Here is a 21,457-nt window from a genome sequence, read left to right as displayed (position 1 = left end):
GCAGAGCCATCAGTTTGAAACCACCAGCTGCTCCTCGAGAAAATGCGCGGCTTTCTACTCCCACAAAGAACCAGTCTCGGAAACCCACTGGTGCAGTTCTAATGAACTCCATTGGCAGTGAGGGGAGTGCCCTCCCTAGGGGCAGCGACGTGTGTCAGTGCTAACAGCACTCTCAACAAGGGACAAGATCCTAAGTCTTAGCTGCACTCTCTTCCATCTCTTTGTCCAGGTATAAACAACATCAGCCTACTGACACGATGGTGAAAAATCTTAAGAAGTTACTCACGTATTGTGAAGACATCTACCTCTACTACAAGTTGGCATATGAGCACATGTTTTATGACGTTGTAAACGGGCTTCTGAAGGACCCCCAGACAGGGTGCTGTCTGAAAGACATGCTGGCAGGCTAGCTGGAGTCAAGGTGCCTTTCCTTGTACTGAAAGCAGGTCTGAGAGGCCTGGGACGCCCTGGGAGATTTGTGAAGTCCACGCTGTAAAATCCGGGGACCGTATGACACCAAGTCCTTTGTGAGTAGCAGGCTAAGAATGAGAGACTTTTCATAGTGAACTTCCTACTTAAAAGTGATTGTTCATGTACACCTCTTTTGTGTGGCCATTAGTATCAAAACCAAAAACGTCATCTTCCTCAGGACAGCTTCTCATGGATTAAAGAATACCTGTGCCTGCAGATTCCAGTTTCAAAGGAATTTAATATTATTTACACAGTTAAGGAACAGGTGATACATTTAGTTAGAAACCAATCTCTCTGTAATAAAATAGACTTTAAAAGCAGTACGCCATTAACCCTAATGCACTCCCTGGCCTTACCTGCCTTAAAACCCCCTGTGTTAAACTTATTGCTGGGCTGTTCTGCGCTCTCTGCTTCTTCCTCTAAAAAGCCCTGTCTTTCACATAGTAGTTCATAGAGCTGATTTGAAAATCCTATTTCCTGTGTAGGAAAAATTATCACCACCACCCCTCCCCCATGTTTTTATTCTATGATCGTTGTAAAACAAAGATTACAGTGACAAATTTGGTTAAATAGCTTCAGATGTGATACTAGAATAAAGGCGGCAACCTTGTGCACTCAGGATGACTAAGTGTACATTCATCCCCTCAATGTTCCCCCTGAAACCATAGGTTCAGTCACTCCAAATAATTAGCTCTAGATATTTAAACAAAAACTTATTTCCCAAAATAAATACAAGGCAGGCATCCCTACACCGTTGTTGTTCCTAGGGGTGACATTAACTATGAAAGAACAAATCATTCCTGTGGTAAAGCTGTAGCTATCAGTCACCCATGTGCTGAGCAGCACATGAGTAAGTAGAGGGAAGAACTCAGTCCCAAGAGCTGTTCTGCACTCTCCAAAAATACCTCTTGGGAGGTAACACAAAAAATTAAGTCCTCACAATAGTGATTTTATTAAATTAGTTGCTTTATAAAACATTGCAGATGTCATAATTGTTAACCTAGCAATTTACCAAACTGTAGTTATTGGGTGCAGTTTGCTGAGCATGTTTTAGAAAGTAAAGGCCAAAACCCCGCTGTAGTTGTTCCGTCGCTGCCTCGAAGAAACACGGGGATGTTCAAGATCTAAACCAGGCAAAGTTTCCCTCCCCCTCCAAAGCATTCCATCTGTAGAAATATTCCGATAAATATAATCTAGACAGTCTTTGCACTTGCGATTCCACAACCTGAAATGCAATGGAGAGGCTTTACCTTCTTCGGTTTCAAAGTTGGAGGGTTTTGGTCATTTATGTTTTAAGTAGCAAACTAGTGGCTTTTCAGCTGCAGTATCTTCAATCTGAGACAACCAGTCTTCTTCACAACGTATTTTTTTATAATATCCTCAAGCTCAATTTTAAGACAAAGCAATTTTAATACTAGGTGCACACCACATGCCCTTGCTGCAAACTGCTTTTCTTGACAGGTTATGAAGTAGTTCAAGGAGGTATGGTTAAGGCTGTATTACTGAATGGTGCTGGTAAATACTACAGTTTCTTGTCACGTTGCAACCTTGTTTCCAATTTCGTGACTGCTGCTATGGAATCAGATAGCAACAATGACAACATTATTGGGATTTTTCTTTTTTACTATGATTTAGTAGCAACTGAGGTTCCCGATTTTAACCCCTTGGCAGCAAGATCCAAGTTCCCTCATTTGCACATTAGCACCTAAGAGTCAAGGGGTTAAATGACCAGCACAAAAGATACTGCACTTCTGATTGTAGCATTTGGCAGAACTGAAAGGAAAGGAAGTTGTGCTACATGTTGAAGGGATTGTGGGCAACAGAAAGAAGACACCAGGAGAAGATAAAACGTTGTCACATGAAGTCTTCAAAGTCTTGTATGTACCCTCCGTCATAACCACCATAGTCGGCCAGGTCGTCCTTCATGGTCGCCTTTAACCCCCCTCCAGGAACCACACCTTTCTTCTTCTTTTTAGCTTTGCTTTGCTAAAGACAAGAAAGAGTTCATTTGTGAGGTTTCATCTAGTCTAAGCATTTAACCCAATTAACCATCCTCCCAGAGACACCTAACCCTCAGGTCCCAGTTCTCTAAGGGAATTCCCAGGCTTACATGCACATGTCTCTAAAAGAAGGGCATGCATGGCCCCTAGCTCTTATTGCAGTCCCACTTAAATGGTCTCGGGTAGCTTCCTGCCTTTAAGTTTCTTAGTTCAGGTTCTTACCATATTTGAGGAAAATAATGTATTGCTCCTGACCTTTCTCAGTGTAAAATTTCTGCCCTACCAATAACCCCATATTAAGGTTAATGCACACTTACCTTTTCTTGCTTCTGTTTTTCACTGCAAAGCACAGTCAAAGAATTGGTAATCTTTTTCAAGTCATCTATTTCCACTAAAAAACAAGGTAGGGAGAGGACACACCACTTGATTTTAATTTATAGCATTTTAGGAAATATACATTTCTCCTAAAGTGTTAAAAATCTAACTTTTTTTCAGCAGTAACTTTAGAATGACTTGAATTTTTCTTTAAACTTAAGGTGGTAAAAACATTTCGTCTATGGCTAGTCTCACGAACCAGAACTCCCTATTTAGATAAAATTGCAAACTCGGTGGCAAAACTTTAACTTTGATGACCTATCACTGAGGCACCCATCAACTGGGCAAAAGTAAACTTTGAGCTTATCTGGGGTGCTAGCCGGTTCCCTCTGGCCCAGGCTTTGTGGCACAGGGAGATGGCCATGCCCTTTCCTAACTCACTCCAAAATGACGGACCCCTGGGGCACTCCCATCTTCTAACACATAAAGTAGGATGAATTTGGTGGATGTCTCTGGAACCTGTGGTATTAATCAGAAAATTAATCTGATTTAAAAGGATTCCCCCCCACCCCCCAGGGATCTACTTAGAGAAGCAAACATCCTCACATCCGTATAAAAATGTAAAACTAGAAACAACACCAGGGTTCAGCTACCAAAAACTGTTCCATGCTTTGGTCAGAAAAATTAGTATTGTGTGGAACAAAAGAAGAACCTAGACCATTACTGGTCAAAATCAGAACTCCCAACACAGTGGTAACTTCTCAGAGAAACCTAATTTCAAATTGCACAGGATTGATTCGTTTTTCTGACTCATAAGAACAGCAAATCCTATCCCTCTCCACATCCGTGCTGGTTGTTAGGGCAGGTCCCATAGACTCTGCCCTGAAAGCCTGACTCATCCCAGGGCCTGGCCCCATTGCCAAGGACTCAGGTGGGACCCAGGTGCCAGCTTTAAAATTTATGTACCCAGAATCATTTTCCACAAAGCAATAGTTCCTAGATTCTAGCAGATAGAGAGGACAATTCCACTTGGACAAAATATCTAAAACAGACAAGAGACCCAAAGTGTGGGGAATAAGGCTACTGAATAGTGAGTTTGTTTCTGATGAAGAAATACATTTGGAACTGGATAGGGATGATGGTAGCAAAACCCAGTGGTTTAATTATGTCACTTAGAAAGGTTGAAACAGCAAACAAACTTTTTGTTACTAACTTTACCACAATAATGAAACGGGTCTATCGATAAAAAGAAGCCAGTGTTTTATAAGCTGTTGGGCTGGCAAGCCTAGGTGTCTGGGAAGCCACTGTAAAAACAATTAACAAGGCAGCCTCAAAAGGGAAGAAAAGCAACATCAAACCTACAGTACGTGCAGAACAACATTCCCAAGGCAATTACTACAGCGCAAATCCCGAGTCTACATTGTAGAAGCAAAGTCACTTCCATCCCTCCCGAGTATGGTGTCCTTACTGAACTCACCCCACGAGGTTCTGAGAGGTTAGATTTACTTACATGAAATACACACATCTCGAACTAAGGCTTCCAAAAAGCTGGCATAATATAGTGACTTTTCATATTGTGTAATTTTATCTTTTAGTAACTTTCCGAATTCTGTGAAGTCATCTCTTGAAGATGGGTTCATAGCATCTATTCCAAAAACTGTATTATTAACGCCTGTAAGAAAAAGGAACATCAACAATGTCAGGAAGTTAAGAGTTTAACTCTCCTCATGAACCTACTTCATCATCAAGCAGGGGCTCCCAACCAGGGTCCGCTGGGCTTGGACAGAAATCACGAGGCCTATGAATACGGACGAGAACCAAAGTTACATCTACCTCGTCATGCTCACTACTCTCATTTAGCATTTCCTTCCACCTGGATGACAGACAACAAAGCACAGTGGTGTTGGCAAAGCTTGACTCACCCCTAGAGCGCACATTTTTCCATATCACGCTGCAGCTGTTGCAGGTATCTCAAAGCAGTGTTCAGGTCTTACTTTCAAATTACTTCTTAGATCGGCCACTAGATCTCGTTAATGTGTTAAGAAGCCCATATTACATCACACATTTACTTTAAAAGTTCAGTATAGCAGGCTTCCTTGCAAATAAAACCCTCTATTTTACTTCATGCATGAAAAAGGGACCCACAGGTTTCATACTGCCAAAGGAGCTCATAACACAAAATGGGAAGCCCCCAACACTACTACAGGGCTTGTCCATAGAGGGAAGTAGGCCGAGAAGGGGAGAAAGCACAGGAAAGAAAGCTGGGTCCTATCAGCTATCCCAGAAGCTAAATCCCAAGAGGAAAATTAATGCAAAAGGATTCTAAGCTGAGACAAATAAGCTATTATGTCCTTTCTCAAGTCAAGTAAATTAGTTAACAGCCACTGATTTTAGTATGACAACATTAATATCCTATTAATAAAACAATGACTACGAATGCATAAGGTTTTTACTTTTTAATCTAAGTATACTGTACTTATGGCTTTATATACTTTGCATAAACTCTTTAATAAACCCTTGGGCAGCTTTTGCCAGCCATGAAGACATGATAATGGTATCATGTTCCCTAATTAGATGACTGAGGTATAGAAATGCCACCCACACTGAAGCACAGGGGCACCCACAGCAACTCCAGATTGCTCAGGGCCCATGGAGAGAGGCCGTTTCCTGTAAGGAGGGGGGGTGGGGTCCACTCTAGCCAGCCTGCTTCATCTCTGTTTAAGGGAGCGGGAAGGGTGGGAGTTAGGGCTGGGGTGGGGAGGACTGACTTGGATTTCAATTCTGCAGCCCATACCCAGGAATACTCAAGAGCATTACACATCACATGCTGTCTTTTACCTCGCTAATCACAGTTACACTCCCAACACAGGAACGGAAGCCCTCTAGGCAGGGTCACAGAGTGACACAGCTCACATGTTGCCCAAGTCTTACCCAGATTGTAAAAAGAAGACATACCAGTACCTACAACTGGTTCAATGTGTAAATTTCAAAGCTAGCATACTCACATTGCACCCGACTAATACAGTCAAGGCAAAAATATAAAGTTCACATTATTTAGAATCAGTCATTTTTATCTTAATCTTGATACCCAAAACAATCACTAGAAAAAAATCTAAAGATGTACCTCACTTTACTGTGTGGTAAATCTCCAGTTTACCAAAAAAGAGATTAAAAATTGCTTTTTAGCAGTGAGTTTGTTTATAGCCATGAGAAACTTGGCAGGGATTCTGGGTGACGGCTATACAACATGACTTGCTGATTGTCACTCAATTGTATACCTGAGAAATATTGAGTTGCCAAATATTGACATTATTTACAACAATTAAAAAGGCAAAATGCTACCTAAGCTAGCTCGTGTCTTATTTCTTCACAAGATGCTTTCTGAGTCTTCCTAGGCAGTAAGACAGGCAGTTTTTGTCTGGCCTATGCATCAATGCACTGCAGTAACACATCCATCTTACCAAACGTTTCTTTTGCTAATTCGAGGTCTGCTTCTTCCTGTAACTTCTTTAGTCGCAATTTGTCTGCTAATTGTTCTTCTGGTGTTAGCACTTTAGGTTCTTCAGGTTCTTCTAACTGCAATCAGACAGGCATGAAGATTTGAAAGGACAGTGATTATGATGGACCTGTGACATTTCTGTATTGTATCAAATTTTCAATAGATACATAGCAAGCCCTTGCACTAACTGCATTTCAAGCATCTTTCTGACCAATTTAGATATATTAATACAGATTATAAGCCTGGGGGTCTCAATTTTGCAAATAAAAAGGCAAAAAAATTTAATCTGCTCAAGGTAATACACGCAGGTCATGTAACAGAGCTGAGATTTAAAGCCAGGAAGACTAGATTTAATTCTATGGCCTTGTTTTTGCCCCTCCAAATAAGGATAGGTATTCATTTTCAACAAGGCGTACACGGTACTTACATGCAGCTACTACAACTGTAAACTGGAAGACTTTCTGAAGAACAACTTGGTGCCAAGTCTACAAGTGTTTTGATACACGTTAGTCCATCCCATGTCTCTCATGGGCTCCCAGCTTTGACATGGCATGTGCACAATGGTCAAACCACATGAATCCTGCTCCACATAACGTGTGGATGTTAAGTATATGCCAGTAACTTCAAGTAAATTAAAGATAACTAGATGTTCAAACAGAATAGTTCAATTACGATAAACCCATGACAAAATATCAGACAGTCTTATCTACTTATTTTTCATATTATACTATATGAGCTTTGAAAGGTTGACACAAACTGGATTACTTGGGGGGAAATATAACTTTACAGTAGAAGGATCAAGCTGTCAACACACCTTAACCCAGCAATTAATTTTAGCACCATTATTAATAAGACAGACATTACATAACTCCTAATTGTAATTCAGTATGAGGTACGAAGCATCACACCTTATTATCCTGTTCAAAGGGTTTATTAACCTGACTTGTGCAGAGTCTGATATTGTGGATTTCCGGTACAACAGGGAGTCGCAACCATGGAGCAACAAGACAAATCCAGAAGGTAGGATATTCGACAAGACAAGGAGCCCTGTCTTTTCAACAGTCAATTCATTTAAAAAGAGACTATTATATTAGGTTTGATGATGCTATTTTAATCAAGTGAGAAACCACCCGTCTTTTTTTTAAGAGATGCATAATGAAGTCTAGAGGTAAAATGTCACTATGCTATTTATTTATTTTACAAAAAAACCCCAAAAGGCAAAATCTATTAAAACTATCCAATTTGAGTGATATTTATATGATTGTTCATTGTTCTCTCTTGTGCTATCCTTGAAATTTTCCTTAGTAAAAAGTCAAAACATTAACAAAAACCCTATGGCCTAGGAAGGAAAAATTCCCATAACAAGTTAACTAAAACAAGCAAGATGGAAACTAGCTTGGTAACAAAGGACAGGAATAAGAATATATAACTCTATTTGGTATAAAGACACTTTGGAGCGACAAAGCAAACCAACAAACCAAAATATACCCCAACAAGCCCAATATTATTGGGCTAAGTAAATGAAGGTTTGACTGACTTAATATTGTTTTAATTTTGAAATTTGAAAACAAATACATTATCTATTTTAAAAAGCAAAACAAGCTTAATATTCCTGATTGCTCCACATAAACAAAGAACTTATACAGCACATGGCAGGAACAGGGGCACTTCTCAAGCTTCTAGGTTCTGCTTGTGGGGAGGGGAAGCCATCAGAAGTGCCATGTTTCAGGATCCACGGAAGGGGACATGGGGGGGGGGTTGCCCCTGTTAACCATCTTCACAGAACCCTTCAAATTGTAGCAGTCACTGTCACCCGGCTCTCATCACTACGGAGGGAGAATTCTCTCTAAAATGAGGCCACTTTTCCAAGCTCACCCACCCCACCCCACCCCCCCAGAGACCTTTCTTCAGAGGCCCCTCTGGGCAGACTTGGGATGGTGGCCTGCCAGTCAGCACGTGAGCCATGAACTGCCCACAGAACACAAGGACTCTAAATATCACTTACCCTCTTTTTAATTTCATCTTGCCTCTTCTTTTGTAGCCGCTCTTTTTCTTTGATCTTCTCTGCTATTTTTTTCTTTTCTGAAACTTTTACTTCTAGAAGTAAAGAAATACCTTAATCACAATAATTAGACTATTTTCCAGTTTATAAATGAGGCAGATATATATATACACTTCAAGAGACTAAACCTCTCCCCAGCTCCAAATTTTTATGGTGATTTCCTGGAAAAGCCCAGGGACCCTTGCTTTCTCCTGCTAATATGGCCCCTAAAACCCCAGTATTTCTCTGATTCCTCTACTTCTTTAAGTAGGACTTGGGTCATTAAAGCCTAGTTAGGAGGAGGGTTAATTTCTGTCCTCCGTCCTGTTGAGCATTCACACCCAGCACTCAGTGCCTCAAGCCAACCAGGCCCCTCCCCATGTTTGGGGGAACAGAGAATCGGTGGAACAGAAGGACGCTGACTTTCGAAATACCAAAGCTTCCATTTATCAGCATTTTGTCATTTGACTTAATGTATAAATCAGACGCTCACCAAGACAGAACACCAAAACTGGAAGTGCCCCTGTGGCTCACCTGTTTGTTCTTCATTTTCCTCTTTTTTTTCCTCATCGTCGTCATCCCAGTTATCCTGAAGAAAAAGGCCTGTTAATCTTACACGTTTGCTTTTCCATAGGAACTTTACCATTAAGTTACCACGCTTTAATTAGGATTGACTTACTTTAGAAAGTAAATTAGCATAGGGGAAATGGACCTCTTTATAATGATGAGCCATCCTAGCCAAGAGTCAGGCTGTCTTTCCATTTATCCAAGCCTCCTTCCTTCATGTCTTCAGGACACAAGCTTTCCTCTCGGAGGTTCAAACATTTCTCGTTAGGCTTACTCCTAAATATTTATTCTCCAGTCTGGCCATTTTAAATAGAAATGTTCCTACTGTGATGTGCTCTGGTTATTGTGTAAATTCATTTCTTAGTTCTCGTTTTTCCGCTATACTATCAAATGATGAGCAAACATCTTTACCAATTTTTATGCCTCGACAATTAAAAAAAATCATTTTATTGGAGGCTCTTACAACTCTTATCACAATCCATACACTCATTCACCCATTGTCAAACATATACGTACATTGGTTACCATTGTCTTTCTACTTGAGCGCTTGGTATAAGCTCATTTTTTTCACCCCACCCCCACCCCTTTCCTCCCTCATGAACCCTTGAGAAATTATTTATTATAATATTCCTATCTTATATTGTCCGTTTTCTCCCTTCACCCTCTCTTCTATTCTTCATTCCCCCTGGGGGAGGGGTGTTATAGGTCAATCATTGTGATCGGTTCCCCCTTTCTGCCAACTTCCCCTTCTCTTGGTACCCCTACTCTCATTATTGGTCCTGAGGGGTTTATCTGTCCTGGGTTCCCTGTGTTGCAAGCTCTTAGCTGTACCAGTGTACATCCTCTGGTCTAGCCGGATTTGTAAGGTAGAATTGGGAACATGATAGTGGGGGTGAGGAAAGTTGTATGTTTCATTAATGCTATACTGCACCCTGACTGGTTCGTCTCTTCCTTGTGAGCCTTCTGTGAGGGAAATGTCCAATTGTCTGCAGATGGGCTTTGGGTCTCCACTCCACCCTCCCCTCATTCACATTGATATGAATTTTTGTTCTGGGTCTTTGATGCCTGATCCCATCGACACCTCATGAGCACACAGGTTGGTGTACTTCTTCCATGTGGGCTTTGTTACTTCTTAGCCGGTTGGCTGCTTATTTATTTTCAAGCCTTTAAGATCCCAGACACTCTTACCTTTTGATAGCCGGGGCACCACATTTGCTTATGCACCCATTTTGTGTCCAGTGATGTTGGGAAGGTGAGCATCACAGAATGCTTGGTTATTAGAACAAAGTGTTCTTTGTGAGGAAGTACTTGAACAGAGGGCCCAATGTCCGTCTGCTGCCTTAATACTTAACATATATATAAGTATATGCATATATATCTATTTCCCTATTGTTATGTATAAATATATTTACTTATGTACATGCCTGTACTTAAGACTTCTATAAATGTCCTTTGCCTCCTAGTTTTTTCCTCTATTTCCTTTTACTTTTCTCTTGTCCCACTAACATGTTTGGCCTTCATTTGGGTTTGAGTAATTCCTCTCATGTACAGTGCCCTTGATCAAGTCCCACCAGGCATCCTACATCCTCCTCCCCATCGATTTTATATCACTTGTTATTCCCTTGTCCCTGGGTTTGCTGACATCCCTCTTCCATCAGTGTTCTCCTCTAGACGGTTTATTTATTGCCTATCTTATCTAGATAGAAATGCGGAAACAATAAGCACCCAAAAAACAACAACAGAAGAGCAAAACAGCAACAAAAGAAAAGCCTATGAATAGCTCCAGGTCTGTTTGTTGACCTTTAGGAGTGTTTTCAGGTCGAGTCTGATAGGGTGTCATGCCCTCGCCCCAAGGTCTAGTTTGGTATTCCCCAGGGGAATTCATTGCTTTGCTCCCCCTTGCTGCTCTGTTGCATGCCCCAGTATTTTGCCCCAGTATGGTGGGGTCAGACAGGTATGCCTCAACAACAGATTGTTATTATTCCAGAGTGTGATTTCAGTATTGTTTTGTTTGTTTCATTTAGATCCTGGATCCATTTGGAATTTTATTTTGTGTATAGTGTAAAATATGGGTTTAATATTATCTTTTTCCAAATGGCTCCCCAGTTGTCATAGCACCATTAAAAAAACCTGTCTCTACCCTGTGATTTACTATATGCCCAATTTCCCGATGTACTTGTGTTTTTCTAGACTACTTTGTACTTTTTTTCTTCTTCCTATTAGGGATTCTGAGAGTCAGTTTTAATGTCTGCTAGGACTTGCCCCACTTTGTGGGTTTTCAGTGTTTCTCTGGCCATTCTTGCATTTTTGTTTTTCCACACAAACTTTTAACTCCTCGCAGACAAAAAAATTCTGCATTTAAAAACAAAACAAAAGAGGCCGGCCAAAACCAACAAACCTCTCTTAAAATAATTCACAGTTGTTTTAAACAAAAAATTTGACCGGCCTTCACACTTCTTACTTTCCCAAATGTGAAACTGAATGAACCTAATCTTTAAGTGATCAGCCACAGCCAATCTAAATCCTCATGGAAACTACTCCTTAAGTACGTAAGTCATGTTCTTCAGAGCTACACCTATCTGTAACTGTCAGCGTGCACCTCCTAAGCTAAAAACGAGCCAAAATCTTTTGTAAGACTCCACAGATGTTGGGAAGGTCAAGCCTATTTGGGTAGACACACATATAGCTCTGTGTGAATAGAACTCTAATCTATGAGCAGCCTGGCAATTGTCTCAGCAACCACCAGGCTCACTATGATATCATCTGAAGCCAAGCCATAGGAGGCCACATGAAAACCACGAGGCCCTGAGGAAGTGGCAGAGGCTGACTAAGGTGCTACACCTGTGACCCCGCGTTTCTGGTTTTATTACAAGATGGATCTTAAGCATGACCGTTTGGTAGATAAACTAATCACGTATTTATTCTTAAACCTGTTAAATCCACCAAAGAAATTAAAAATTCCATTTAAAAGTCCCGATGAACCCAATAAAATGATCTAAAAAATAAATAAATAAAATTCCTGATGAAGGCTGCACGGGATTCTGAAGGGGAGCTTTGTGTAAAAAACATCTACACAACACTTAAGTCTACAATACATTTTATGATCCTCTTACTTTGGCAATTCAACCCACAGTTCAGTTTAACAGATTTAAAGTAAATCAGCTTGTCATTGGCTATCTAAGGTACTGAAGTTACAAATTAGAGATCAAATGTTTACATTACCTTGCAGGGTTAGATCAATATATAATAGCACAAAAGGAACCAGAGAACTAAAAATACAAGTTAGCTACTAGGCGTTTTTGTTGTTCTTAATCTTCACCGAACACAGGCCGGCTGGGTCTGTGCGTGACACACTGTTTAGGCAGTGCTTCAGATAGGAGGGCCATCTGCTTGCTTCTGACTCATGACAACCCCCCAGGTGCCCAGCAGAACTGGCCCAGAGACCACTAGACCTCATTTCAAGGGGCCTCTGGGTGGGTTCAAACCACTAACCTTTCAACTAGGAGTTGATTGCTTCACCCAGGGACTTACTCTGCTAATAAAAATCCCAAAACCCAAACCTGTGTCCACCAAGTCAATTCTAACACACAGTGACCCAGTAAGACAAAACACTTCCCCACAGGGCTTCCAAGGCTGTCATCTTTACAGAAGGATACCACATCTTTCTCCCAGGGGCCTTCTGGTGCCACCTGGGTTCCTTCTGATAACAATACGAGGGGGCAGGGGGTAATCAAATAGTTAGCTGAGAGCTTACTGTACACTAGGCACTCCCAAAGAGCCCTTAGTGGCACAGTGGTTAAGTGTTAGACTGCTAACTGAAAGGTTGGCGGTTTGAACCCATAGTCCCTCTACAAGAGGAAAAGCCTGGTGATGTACTTCTATAAAGGTTAAAGCCTAAGCAACCCCATGGGGGCTATCATGAGTCACTGAGAATTGGAGGCTACGTGGTGGCACACAACAAGCAAGCTAATCCTCACAATTATCCTGAAAGTAGGATATGTCTTTGCCCATTTTATAAATATGGAAACTGAGGCCCAGAGATAACTATTCCAGTCTCAGTGGGAAGAAGAAATAAAAAGGGAAGGAACTTGTCCTGAAGTTCCAAAGTTGTTAAAGTGTCATTTAAAACATGACTTCTGAGTCCTGAAATTTAAAATGACAACCTGGTATCTAAGGAACCCTGATGGTGTAGTGGTTACGCGTTGGGCTGCACTGCACATGGCTGACAGTTCGATACCACCAGCCAGCCCCTCCTTAGGAAAAGACTGGGCTTTCTACTCCCATAAACAGAGAAACCCACAGGGGCTCACTATGAGTCAACCCTGACTCGATGGCACTGAGTAGCTGGCATTTAAGTCCCCCTACTTAGGATCCCCACCAACATTTGTTCTTTCAATAGTGTCTGGAGTCTTAAAGACTAATCTTAAAAGAAGCAGCCGTCTAAGTAAGGCAATAACTAAATCTACATGGAAGAAGCATATTAGCCTATGTAATACAAGGATTTTATTTTAAAATCCAAATCCAGAGGAGTAAAATCAGAGCTTAAATTCTTAACACCCACTTTACAGAAGGCTATGGATGATAATAGTGGGAGGCCAAATCAATTTTCAGGGTCCCTACCTACAGGGATTATGTTCCAGTGCATCCTCTCTGACTGCAGTCCAGGAACGTGGACAGCCTCACTACCAGAAAGCCCCGTAAACTCAGCTGTGGCAGAGGTAGTCATCGAGAATGTAACACCATCATTTGACCTCCCTTTGTATCCATTCTGAAGTTGTTTCTGTTTTTAAAATTATCTGCTTTTCAATTGGTTTTTCTTCTGTTAAATTTTTTTTTTGGGGGGGGGGCTCTTTTTCTTTTAAAAAATTAATTTCTATATGTGAAATCCAGAACCGGGAAATCTATAGTGACAGTACCTGGGTTAATAATTACCCAGGGGCAGGATAGCAGGGGTTGCTAACAACAATGAATACGAGCAAGAAAATATTCTGAACTTGATGGTGGTGAGGACTGCGTAACTCTTCTTCTCAGGACTGAAGTGATAAATGGCTAGGATGTGAGTTATATGCCAGTACATTTTTTCCCCATTGTTCTGTTACTCAGTTCTGTTATGTGATTCCCTGAGATCACAGGACTGTCATCTAAGACAACGGGCAGGGAGCATACTAAGCATGTCTAGTCCAGCTATCTAAATCAGTTACCCACCTTCAAACCTCAAATTGCCTGTGGTAGCATTCTACTAATTTTAAGAAATTGGTACAAGAACTCCTGGCACTAACAGACCAAGAAGGGAAGGGCATGGCTGATAACAAGTAGTCCCAACCCAACATTCCCCATATAGACAACACAGAAAAAACATTTTGTTCAAAGACGATTCTCAATGCTTCCGGAAACCACCCCCCCATCCCTCCCACATCAACGCCTCCCCTCAGTATCTTATCTACACCAAATGTACATCCCAACTCTATACCTATCCTTTCCTTCCCCACAAAACATAAATCTTATCCCAGGCAATTTAATTAAATTGTCCCATCAATGCAGATAAAAGAAGGCTTCTTAGAGGTCCTCCATTCTATCACAGAATAGGTTTCAGCACCAAAAGCTGTGGCTCCTACGAACTAATTCTGGGGAGAGGCAAGACACAGGCCCCTTGGTTCAAAGAAAGGCCATGGAAGGAAAGCCTGTGCGGAAGTTGCCACCATCTCGGTACCAAATCCCTGAAGGAGCAGAGGTGCTCACAAAAGCTGCAGCTCAGGTAGCTTTCCCCAACAGGTTTTATTTCCTTAGTTATAAAATCAACTGATACTCAAAATGGACGGTGGATTATAACAGTGATTCAGAAAAACCTACTAAAATTTCTGTAGCTTTTAAAATAAACTAGAAAAGATTCCTAGTAAAACATTTAAAATTAACACTTAAAAATCAGAATTGGCAAAGTTTCTCTTTAAATAGCTGTTTGGTTTAAGACACTACCTATCAATGTCCAATTTACATCCCTAATTATTTTTGGTAGGCAATAAATCTCCCAACTACAATCAATAGCTAATGTTATTTTCAAAAGAATCAGCCAAGTGGTTTTCTGGAAACAGCGAGCTTTCTTAGAAGAGAGGCTGTCTATAAGCTACTTGTTTGAATAGCTTTGGCCCTGTTAATGCACATCCACCGTCACTCTGTGCCTTTTGTCTAAATGACGGCTGCTTTTCAAGTCTAAAACCTGTTTCCCAGTTGGACTTGAGTAGCACTAACATCAAAACAAAAATGTGCGTTAAAAAAAAACACAAAAATGTGAAAACTCAGTTTTATTTCTAACAACGTGGCCAGCGGTTGGCAGGTTTTTGTCATTTTATAACAGCTACGGAATGTCACATGCAATGAGAGAACACATTTAGGGCTGAAAATGCTTTCCAACTTAAGCAAGGTATATTTATAGACCATCAAACAGGAGTAGCTTCAAGAGAGCAGTCGAGTTCTTATGCCCCAAAGTAGCAGCCTATTAACACAAACTCCTTCCTCTTCCCTTCTTTTTGCCAAGCAGCTTCCTTAGACAAGCACACTATCGTGCAGGAAAGTGTTTCACTGGTGCTCTGTGAGCTGGGCACACTGCTCCAGGTCTCGGGACTCTGCAATGAGTTTGTGGCAAGGCTAGAATTCTCAGAAAAATTAAGTTTTTAAAAGAAGTTCAAATCTTCTGTCACCTCATAACTAGGTTGGTTTCTGGAAGCCAAGATACCTGCCTTATCAAGCTCTACTTCATTTCCAAGCTTTTTACACGCATTGCTCTTCACTGCAAGCCCAGCAATTCACAAGCACCAGTAGCTTCACTGGAGAAAGCTGAGGCTGTCTGCTCCGGAAACCTCCATCTCCAGCGTAGTTCTACGCTGTGCTAGCTAGTTTGAGTTGGAATTGACTTGATGACAGCCAGTTTGTGTTTTCTCAGTTAATTACGTTCAGCGCTCAGCTGAATTCCATGTAGTCGGTGCCTACCTGTCTCATATCCAAAACCGTTTTATCAACCAAGTCTACTTTAAGTTCCTGGCTAACCAAGATCAAGCTGAAGACACTGAACACTAAACAAATGGCTTGATTATTTTCAATGATTCAGAATAAAAAATAAGGTATTTTCCAATAACAAACATGCTTTTTAATTAAAAACTTGCTAGTTTATGAAAATCAAGGTCTAAAACATGACTCAGATTTTGTTTAAAAGAATGTAGCTGGAAAAGAGGAATAAGTGGGGATACCAAGGAAAGACAACTGCTCACAGGTTAATGAAACTCTCTTCTCTCCTTCCATATGTTTGCAACGTTTCATAACACAAAGTGAAACACTCTAAGATAACCCATTTCCTGCCAAAGTGCCCATCTATTCTCTGAAACACGGACCCTTTCTTCAGAAGCAGTCTCTCATAGTGGAAAATGCCCTTAGTCTCCTTAAAACAAATTACAGTCTGAATAAATCTAACTTCGAACCCGTCTTACTGAACTAAAAGTTGCAGTGCCTGCTTGCTGTGGCAGGTGAGGTATTCATCCACTACTGTCTCGGTAAAATCCACACATCATTCGGACCAAAAGGTAGTAAGTCTATCAAGCAAGCCATCCCTCCCACTGTCCCTACACAACCCTCAGATAGCGAGAAAGGTAAAAAGCAAGCCGGGTTGGGGGGTGGAATTTCCACCTTTTTAACTGAAGAATCATAACCTAGACCCTCTGGATATTAACAGTTCTAGTTTAATCTAAATTCATTCCTGCCAGCAAAACGCTATGTCTAGTGAATGCACTAGACTTAACTGATGTGAATCCTAAATTCTCAAAGATGGTAGCTAGACGCTAACAGAAACTGAAGTTACATTAATGTTGCTATACATCTTGTTTTTAAAATGTATTTTTTAAATGTATATATTGTATCATTTAAGGACTACAACTAGTCACCCTCCTTTAAAGTACACCTGGTTATGTGTCTTACAGCCTCCTGATGGCACAGCAGTCAAGTGTTCAGCTGCTCACTGAAAGGGAGAATGCTGTGACAGCCTGCTTCCTCACAGGCCACAGCCTGGGAAACCCTGCGGGGAAACGCTACTGTGTCCTACAGTGTCACTATGAGTCAGAATGCACTCATAAGCAATTCTGGTTTTTTATTGTTTTGGTTTACAGGTATCCTTACAAAAAAGACTATTTTAAACATCAGAATTCCAAAATTTGATTGTTTAACTACCCCCCCAAGGTGACAAGATTCAACTCTAGATCAGTAACCTCCAAGCAAACAAAAACTTGCTTGTTAGCTCTGGACATTTCATTCAAAACATAAAATTCACAGTAAACAGGCACGATGGAAAGCCTTCCCTCCTCTGGGCTCTGGACAACATAAAACAACACGGTACAAAACAAGGCCCAGATACCTGCCCCAAACAGCCTACGCAGATTCCCACTGAGAGAAAGCTAACAGGTACTGAGAGCCGACCTTGTGCCAGGTAACTCTTAGTGCTTGACATGTTACCTCACATAAACTATAATCTAAAAAAGAAAAAAAATCACCGTTTGAGGCAGTTACTTCGTAAGAATGACGATTTATAGATGGGAGAACTAAAAAAATAAAAAGACTAAACAACTTGCTGACTGACAATCCCAACTCTAGAAAATGTTAAGGCAATAATTAATATAAGCTCAGGTATGTTTGAGTGAAAATAACTCCCTGGATATCCTACCTTGGAGAAGCTCAACAACAAACCAACCAGTAATTCCACACAAGAATTAATGAGCAAGTTCAGCTTCCTCCTCCTAGATCAACATCAAAGTTCATGTAAAAGAAATGTGATTTATATAAAAGAAAAATGACTTTTAGGAAAGGAGACAGGTCAGTCAGGGTGTGATGTAGTACCGATGAAAAACACAGCTTTCCCCCAGATCCTGGATGCTTCCTCCTCCCAACTACCATGATCCGAATTCTACCTTGCAGGACTGGATGGGGCAGAGGTTGTGCACTGGTGCATATGGGAGCTGGAGGCACAGGGAATCCAGGGTGGACGATACCATCAAGACCAGGGGTGTGAGGGGCGATGTTGGGAGAGTGGAGGGTGAGTGGGTTGGAAAGGGCGAACTGATTACAGGGATCCACATGTGACCTCCTCCCTGGGAGATGGACGGCAGGGAAGGGGGGGAAGGGAGACTCCGGATAGGGCAAGATATGACAAAATAACAATCTATAAATTATCAAGGGCTCATGAGGGAGGGGGGAGCGGGGAGTGAGGGGGGGAAAAAAGAGGACCTGATGCAAAGGGCTTAAGTGGAGAGCAAATGCTTTGAGAGTGATTAGGACAAAGAATGTATGGATGTGCTTTATACAATTGATGTATGTATATGTGTGGATTGTGATAAGAGTTGTATGAGCCCCTAATAAAATATAAAAAAAAGAAAAGAAAAGAGAAATGACTGAAAAAAATGCCTGGGTAAGATGTCCTTAAACTGCTGCCATGAAGTCAACTTCAACTCTTAGCAACCATATAAGGCAGCTCAGGACTGCCCTACAGGATTTCCAAGCCTGTAATCGCTATAGGACGGCACTGCCATCGTTTTCCCCACAGAGCAGCCAGTCGGTGAGCAGGCTGCCGAACTGTTGTGCCCCTGGGCTCCTCACAATGGGTGAGATCAGAAATCTTCTAGAGATCAGAAATGTCGAAGGATCAACACACTGCAGTCTTAGAACTACAGACAGGTTACTTTATGATACTGCGTAAGTTTATAATGCTTTATTAAAACTTCATTTCCTGGGACTCATATCCTACCTTCTCTAATCTTTTCTTCTCATTTGTTAACTTTAACCAAATTTTCCTAACAGATCTCTAAATTTCCACAACCAGTATACAAAGAAAAGCGAAAGAACAACCTTTAATTCAAAGTTCAACTCGTAATCTACTACATGGTAAGGGTTACTAGTACCTTGCAAAGAGGCTGGTACCCAACCTTGTCTATATAAGTTAGGAAGCATCTAAGCATCTTCTGCCACAGCTATTTACTCATAGATGTCAGGCTGTTCAGAATTACCCATATACTTCTATCAGACTTGGGAGAAAAGAGAAAAAATGTAAGCAAGTACACTATTTACTAGGTTCATGGTGATTCTCTAGCTTTAAATTTCCAACCAAAATAAATAAATATATTTCCAGCCAAACAGAAACATTCGCAAGGTGAAGAGTGAAAAACATTCACTATGGTAATCAACCCCACCTCAACAATTTTTTTCTTTCATTACAAGCAAAGCTTCATCTGCACAACCTTGTTAATAAGGGGTTGAGGGATCTTTGTAGCTACTTGAAAAAACAAAAGTCATGTCATCTGACGGCATGGGAGACCTGGGAAGTTTTCAAAAGCAAGCAACACAGGTAAATAGGAGCCCGGCTCAATCTGCAAGGCACAGGAGAGGGGGGGTGACCAGCACTGGTCCCCAATCGCCAAATCTTCCACATCACATCCTTGTGGGTGTAACAATTCACTCAGGCCCCTCTCCAGTAAGCATGTCCCTCCCTGTGTGGACTGAACACGTTTCTGACTAGTTGCTGGGAGTCTCGGGGCTCAGGTCATCATTTGTACCACACGGTGGGGGGAGGGGGGCTGAAAGTTCGTTCACTTGACACTTTCTATTTGTCTTGGGGGCCGGGGGGTAGTGAAAGGGTGACATTGACGCGCAGGAGGCGTTCACCCATGTAACGCTCAACACACTGCTACAACGGGCCGGAGCTAACCTAAAAGACAGGGGAGGAGGCTGCGAGACTTTCCATATGGGATAAGCCGCGAGGCTCAAGCCTGAACTTCCCAGCTCCCTCCCCGAGGGCGCCGACAGGCAGCAAAGCGTGCACGTGGGCCGCCCGGGAACTGCTGTCACCTCCCGAAACCAGTTGGTGAGAAGGGACCCCGGCCGGCGCGCCCTCAAAAGCCGGCCGGGCCGTCGCCGCTCGCTCGGCGCAGTCTCTCGAGGCCACGCTGCCCGTCTCCGGCCCGCAGAGCCGGCGAGCCGACGCGGAGGAGGAGCCGCGGGGCCCCGGCCCGCAGGCCCGGCAGCGCCCCAGGGCCGAGTCCGCCGCCCGTTGGCAGGCAACTCCGCCTGCGACAGCGGCGACCCACCTCGTGCCCCGGCCCGCACCCACCTTGACGTCTTCGTCCTCATCCTCGCCTTCCCAGCGGTCCCCGCCGGCAGTGCCGCCGCCGCCGCCGCCGCCCCCCACCTTCCGCACCGGGTCCTCCACCGAGAACGTATCCGCGTCTACGGAAGAGAGCCAGCCGCGTTAGTGCCTGTCTCGGCGGGGGCCAGCGCCGGCGCCGGTCCGGGCCCGCAACCTCCCCCCGGAACTTCTCCTCACCCCAAGAATCGGAGTCCCCCGCCGCCGCCGCCGCCATCTCGGCCCGGGTGTGAGCGTGTGCGAGGGGGAAGCCAGTGAGGAGTTAGCGGGGCGGAGGTGAGTCACTAGGTTTGCTCTCGATGGCCGGCGCGGGGCAGGCTGGGACCGTGGCTGACTGGGTACGGAGGTCGAGGCCCCGCCCCCTCCGGCGGCCGTCCGGAGGACGCACGCGCGCACGCACGCACGCGCGGGCGGGCCGGAGGGGGCGTGGAGTGCGGCTGGCCGGGCGGCGCGGTGGGCGGGGTCGGGGGAGGCGGTTCGCTGGGCGGGCGGGTCCGGAGGCGCCGACGCGGCCCTTCGGCTCCAGCGCCGGGCGGGGCGAGGGGAGAGGGAGCGGCCCGGAGCCCGGCTCCCTATCTTGGGTTCCAGCAAGGAAACGTACGTGCCTGGGCTTGCCCTCGCCGCCCGCCCCGACCAGCCCTGGCCCCGCCCGACCGCGAGCGCTCGGCGTGTACGCCCGCCCCTCCCGGCCTCGCGGGTAGGCCCGGGGCCGGCGGCGGGCCCCGCGCAGAGCCCGCCTCTCCTTAGCGCCGCGCCCGGTCGTGGGGGCGGGAAGCCGGCGTGCGCGGGGCGCCCGCGCGCGGAGGAGGGGCGAGTGCGGGGGCCGCTGTCCTGGCTGCCTTCTCAAGCCCGCGCACCCCGGAGCCGGAAGGGAAGCCCCCAGCCCTCCAGGAGGCTTCCTTCCAGGGAGCCCCTCATTCTGGGCTAGGATTCCCGGGGCGCAGAGCGTGAAGCGCCTTAAAACGTAGGCGGTGCACTCAGCCGGAGAAAGAGGCCGGGGGCTTCCGAAAAGATAGCCCTGGGCAATTCTACTCGGCTCTACCGCGTGCAGGTGGAGTCAGAATCCACTTGGGGGCACAGGGCTTCGTTCTGCGCTAGACCTAAGCGCCTGCCTGCTTCTCAAAGAGCACCCCGTAAACAAATTCCCCTGCAGTGGGATGAATGGAACACCAAGGGGCATTCTGAGGTTAAACGTAAAGCGATCACTTTCTCGCCGGTGTGCCTGAGAGGGGCAGGCACATCTCCCCGTGGGAGGTGCTGCCCTGCGCTGGGATTTGCCCCCGTGGGGACTTTACCCAAGTCCACGTCCAGGATGAAGAGCCCACAGCCGCGCTCACTAACAGACTCGGCCGAAAGGGGGCTTACACACACCGAAGCAACTACACAACTGCTCG

At 43.9% G+C, this 21,457-nt stretch overlaps 2 protein-coding genes across 5 annotated transcripts in view; one reads left to right on the top strand and one right to left on the bottom strand.

Moving 5' to 3' along the window:
• SPG11 (SPG11 vesicle trafficking associated, spatacsin) overlaps positions 1 to 5,478 on the top strand; it is a 75,320-nt gene extending 69,842 nt beyond the window's left edge. The window contains exon 40 of one of the 2 annotated variants that reach the window (XM_075530505.1): positions 230 to 5,478. In XM_075530505.1, the coding sequence (XP_075386620.1) occupies positions 230 to 410 (181 nt within the window). In that variant the 3' untranslated portion in view covers positions 411 to 5,478. The remainder of the gene's footprint in view (positions 1 to 229) is intronic. The other variant, XM_075530506.1, reaches the window with a different exon arrangement.
• EIF3J (eukaryotic translation initiation factor 3 subunit J) lies at positions 690 to 20,403 on the bottom strand. Of its 3 annotated transcripts, none has more exons than XM_075530507.1 (8): positions 20,244 to 20,403; positions 20,031 to 20,146; positions 8,861 to 8,915; positions 8,291 to 8,400; positions 6,248 to 6,362; positions 4,297 to 4,458; positions 2,789 to 2,862; positions 690 to 2,457 (listed from the first exon to the last, which is right to left on the bottom strand). In XM_075530507.1, the coding sequence occupies exons 1-8, from the start codon at positions 20,278 to 20,280 to the stop codon at positions 2,326 to 2,328; spliced, it is 801 nt and encodes a 266-aa protein (XP_075386622.1). In that variant the 5' UTR covers positions 20,281 to 20,403; the 3' UTR covers positions 690 to 2,325. The 3 variants fall into 3 exon arrangements, with proteins under 3 accessions (XP_075386622.1, XP_075386624.1, XP_075386625.1); XM_075530509.1 differs by having other exon boundaries at positions 8,291 to 8,382; XM_075530510.1 differs by having other exon boundaries at positions 8,291 to 8,379.
• Positions 20,404 to 21,457: the final 1,054 nt, after the last annotated feature.

The sequence above is a fragment of the Tenrec ecaudatus genome, chromosome 14 (genome assembly GCF_050624435.1).
Source record: "Tenrec ecaudatus isolate mTenEca1 chromosome 14, mTenEca1.hap1, whole genome shotgun sequence".
Lineage (NCBI taxonomy): Eukaryota > Metazoa > Chordata > Mammalia > Afrosoricida > Tenrecidae > Tenrec > Tenrec ecaudatus.
The sequence above is the reverse complement of the archived record's forward strand: the minus strand, read 5'-3'. Positions and strand labels throughout refer to the sequence as shown.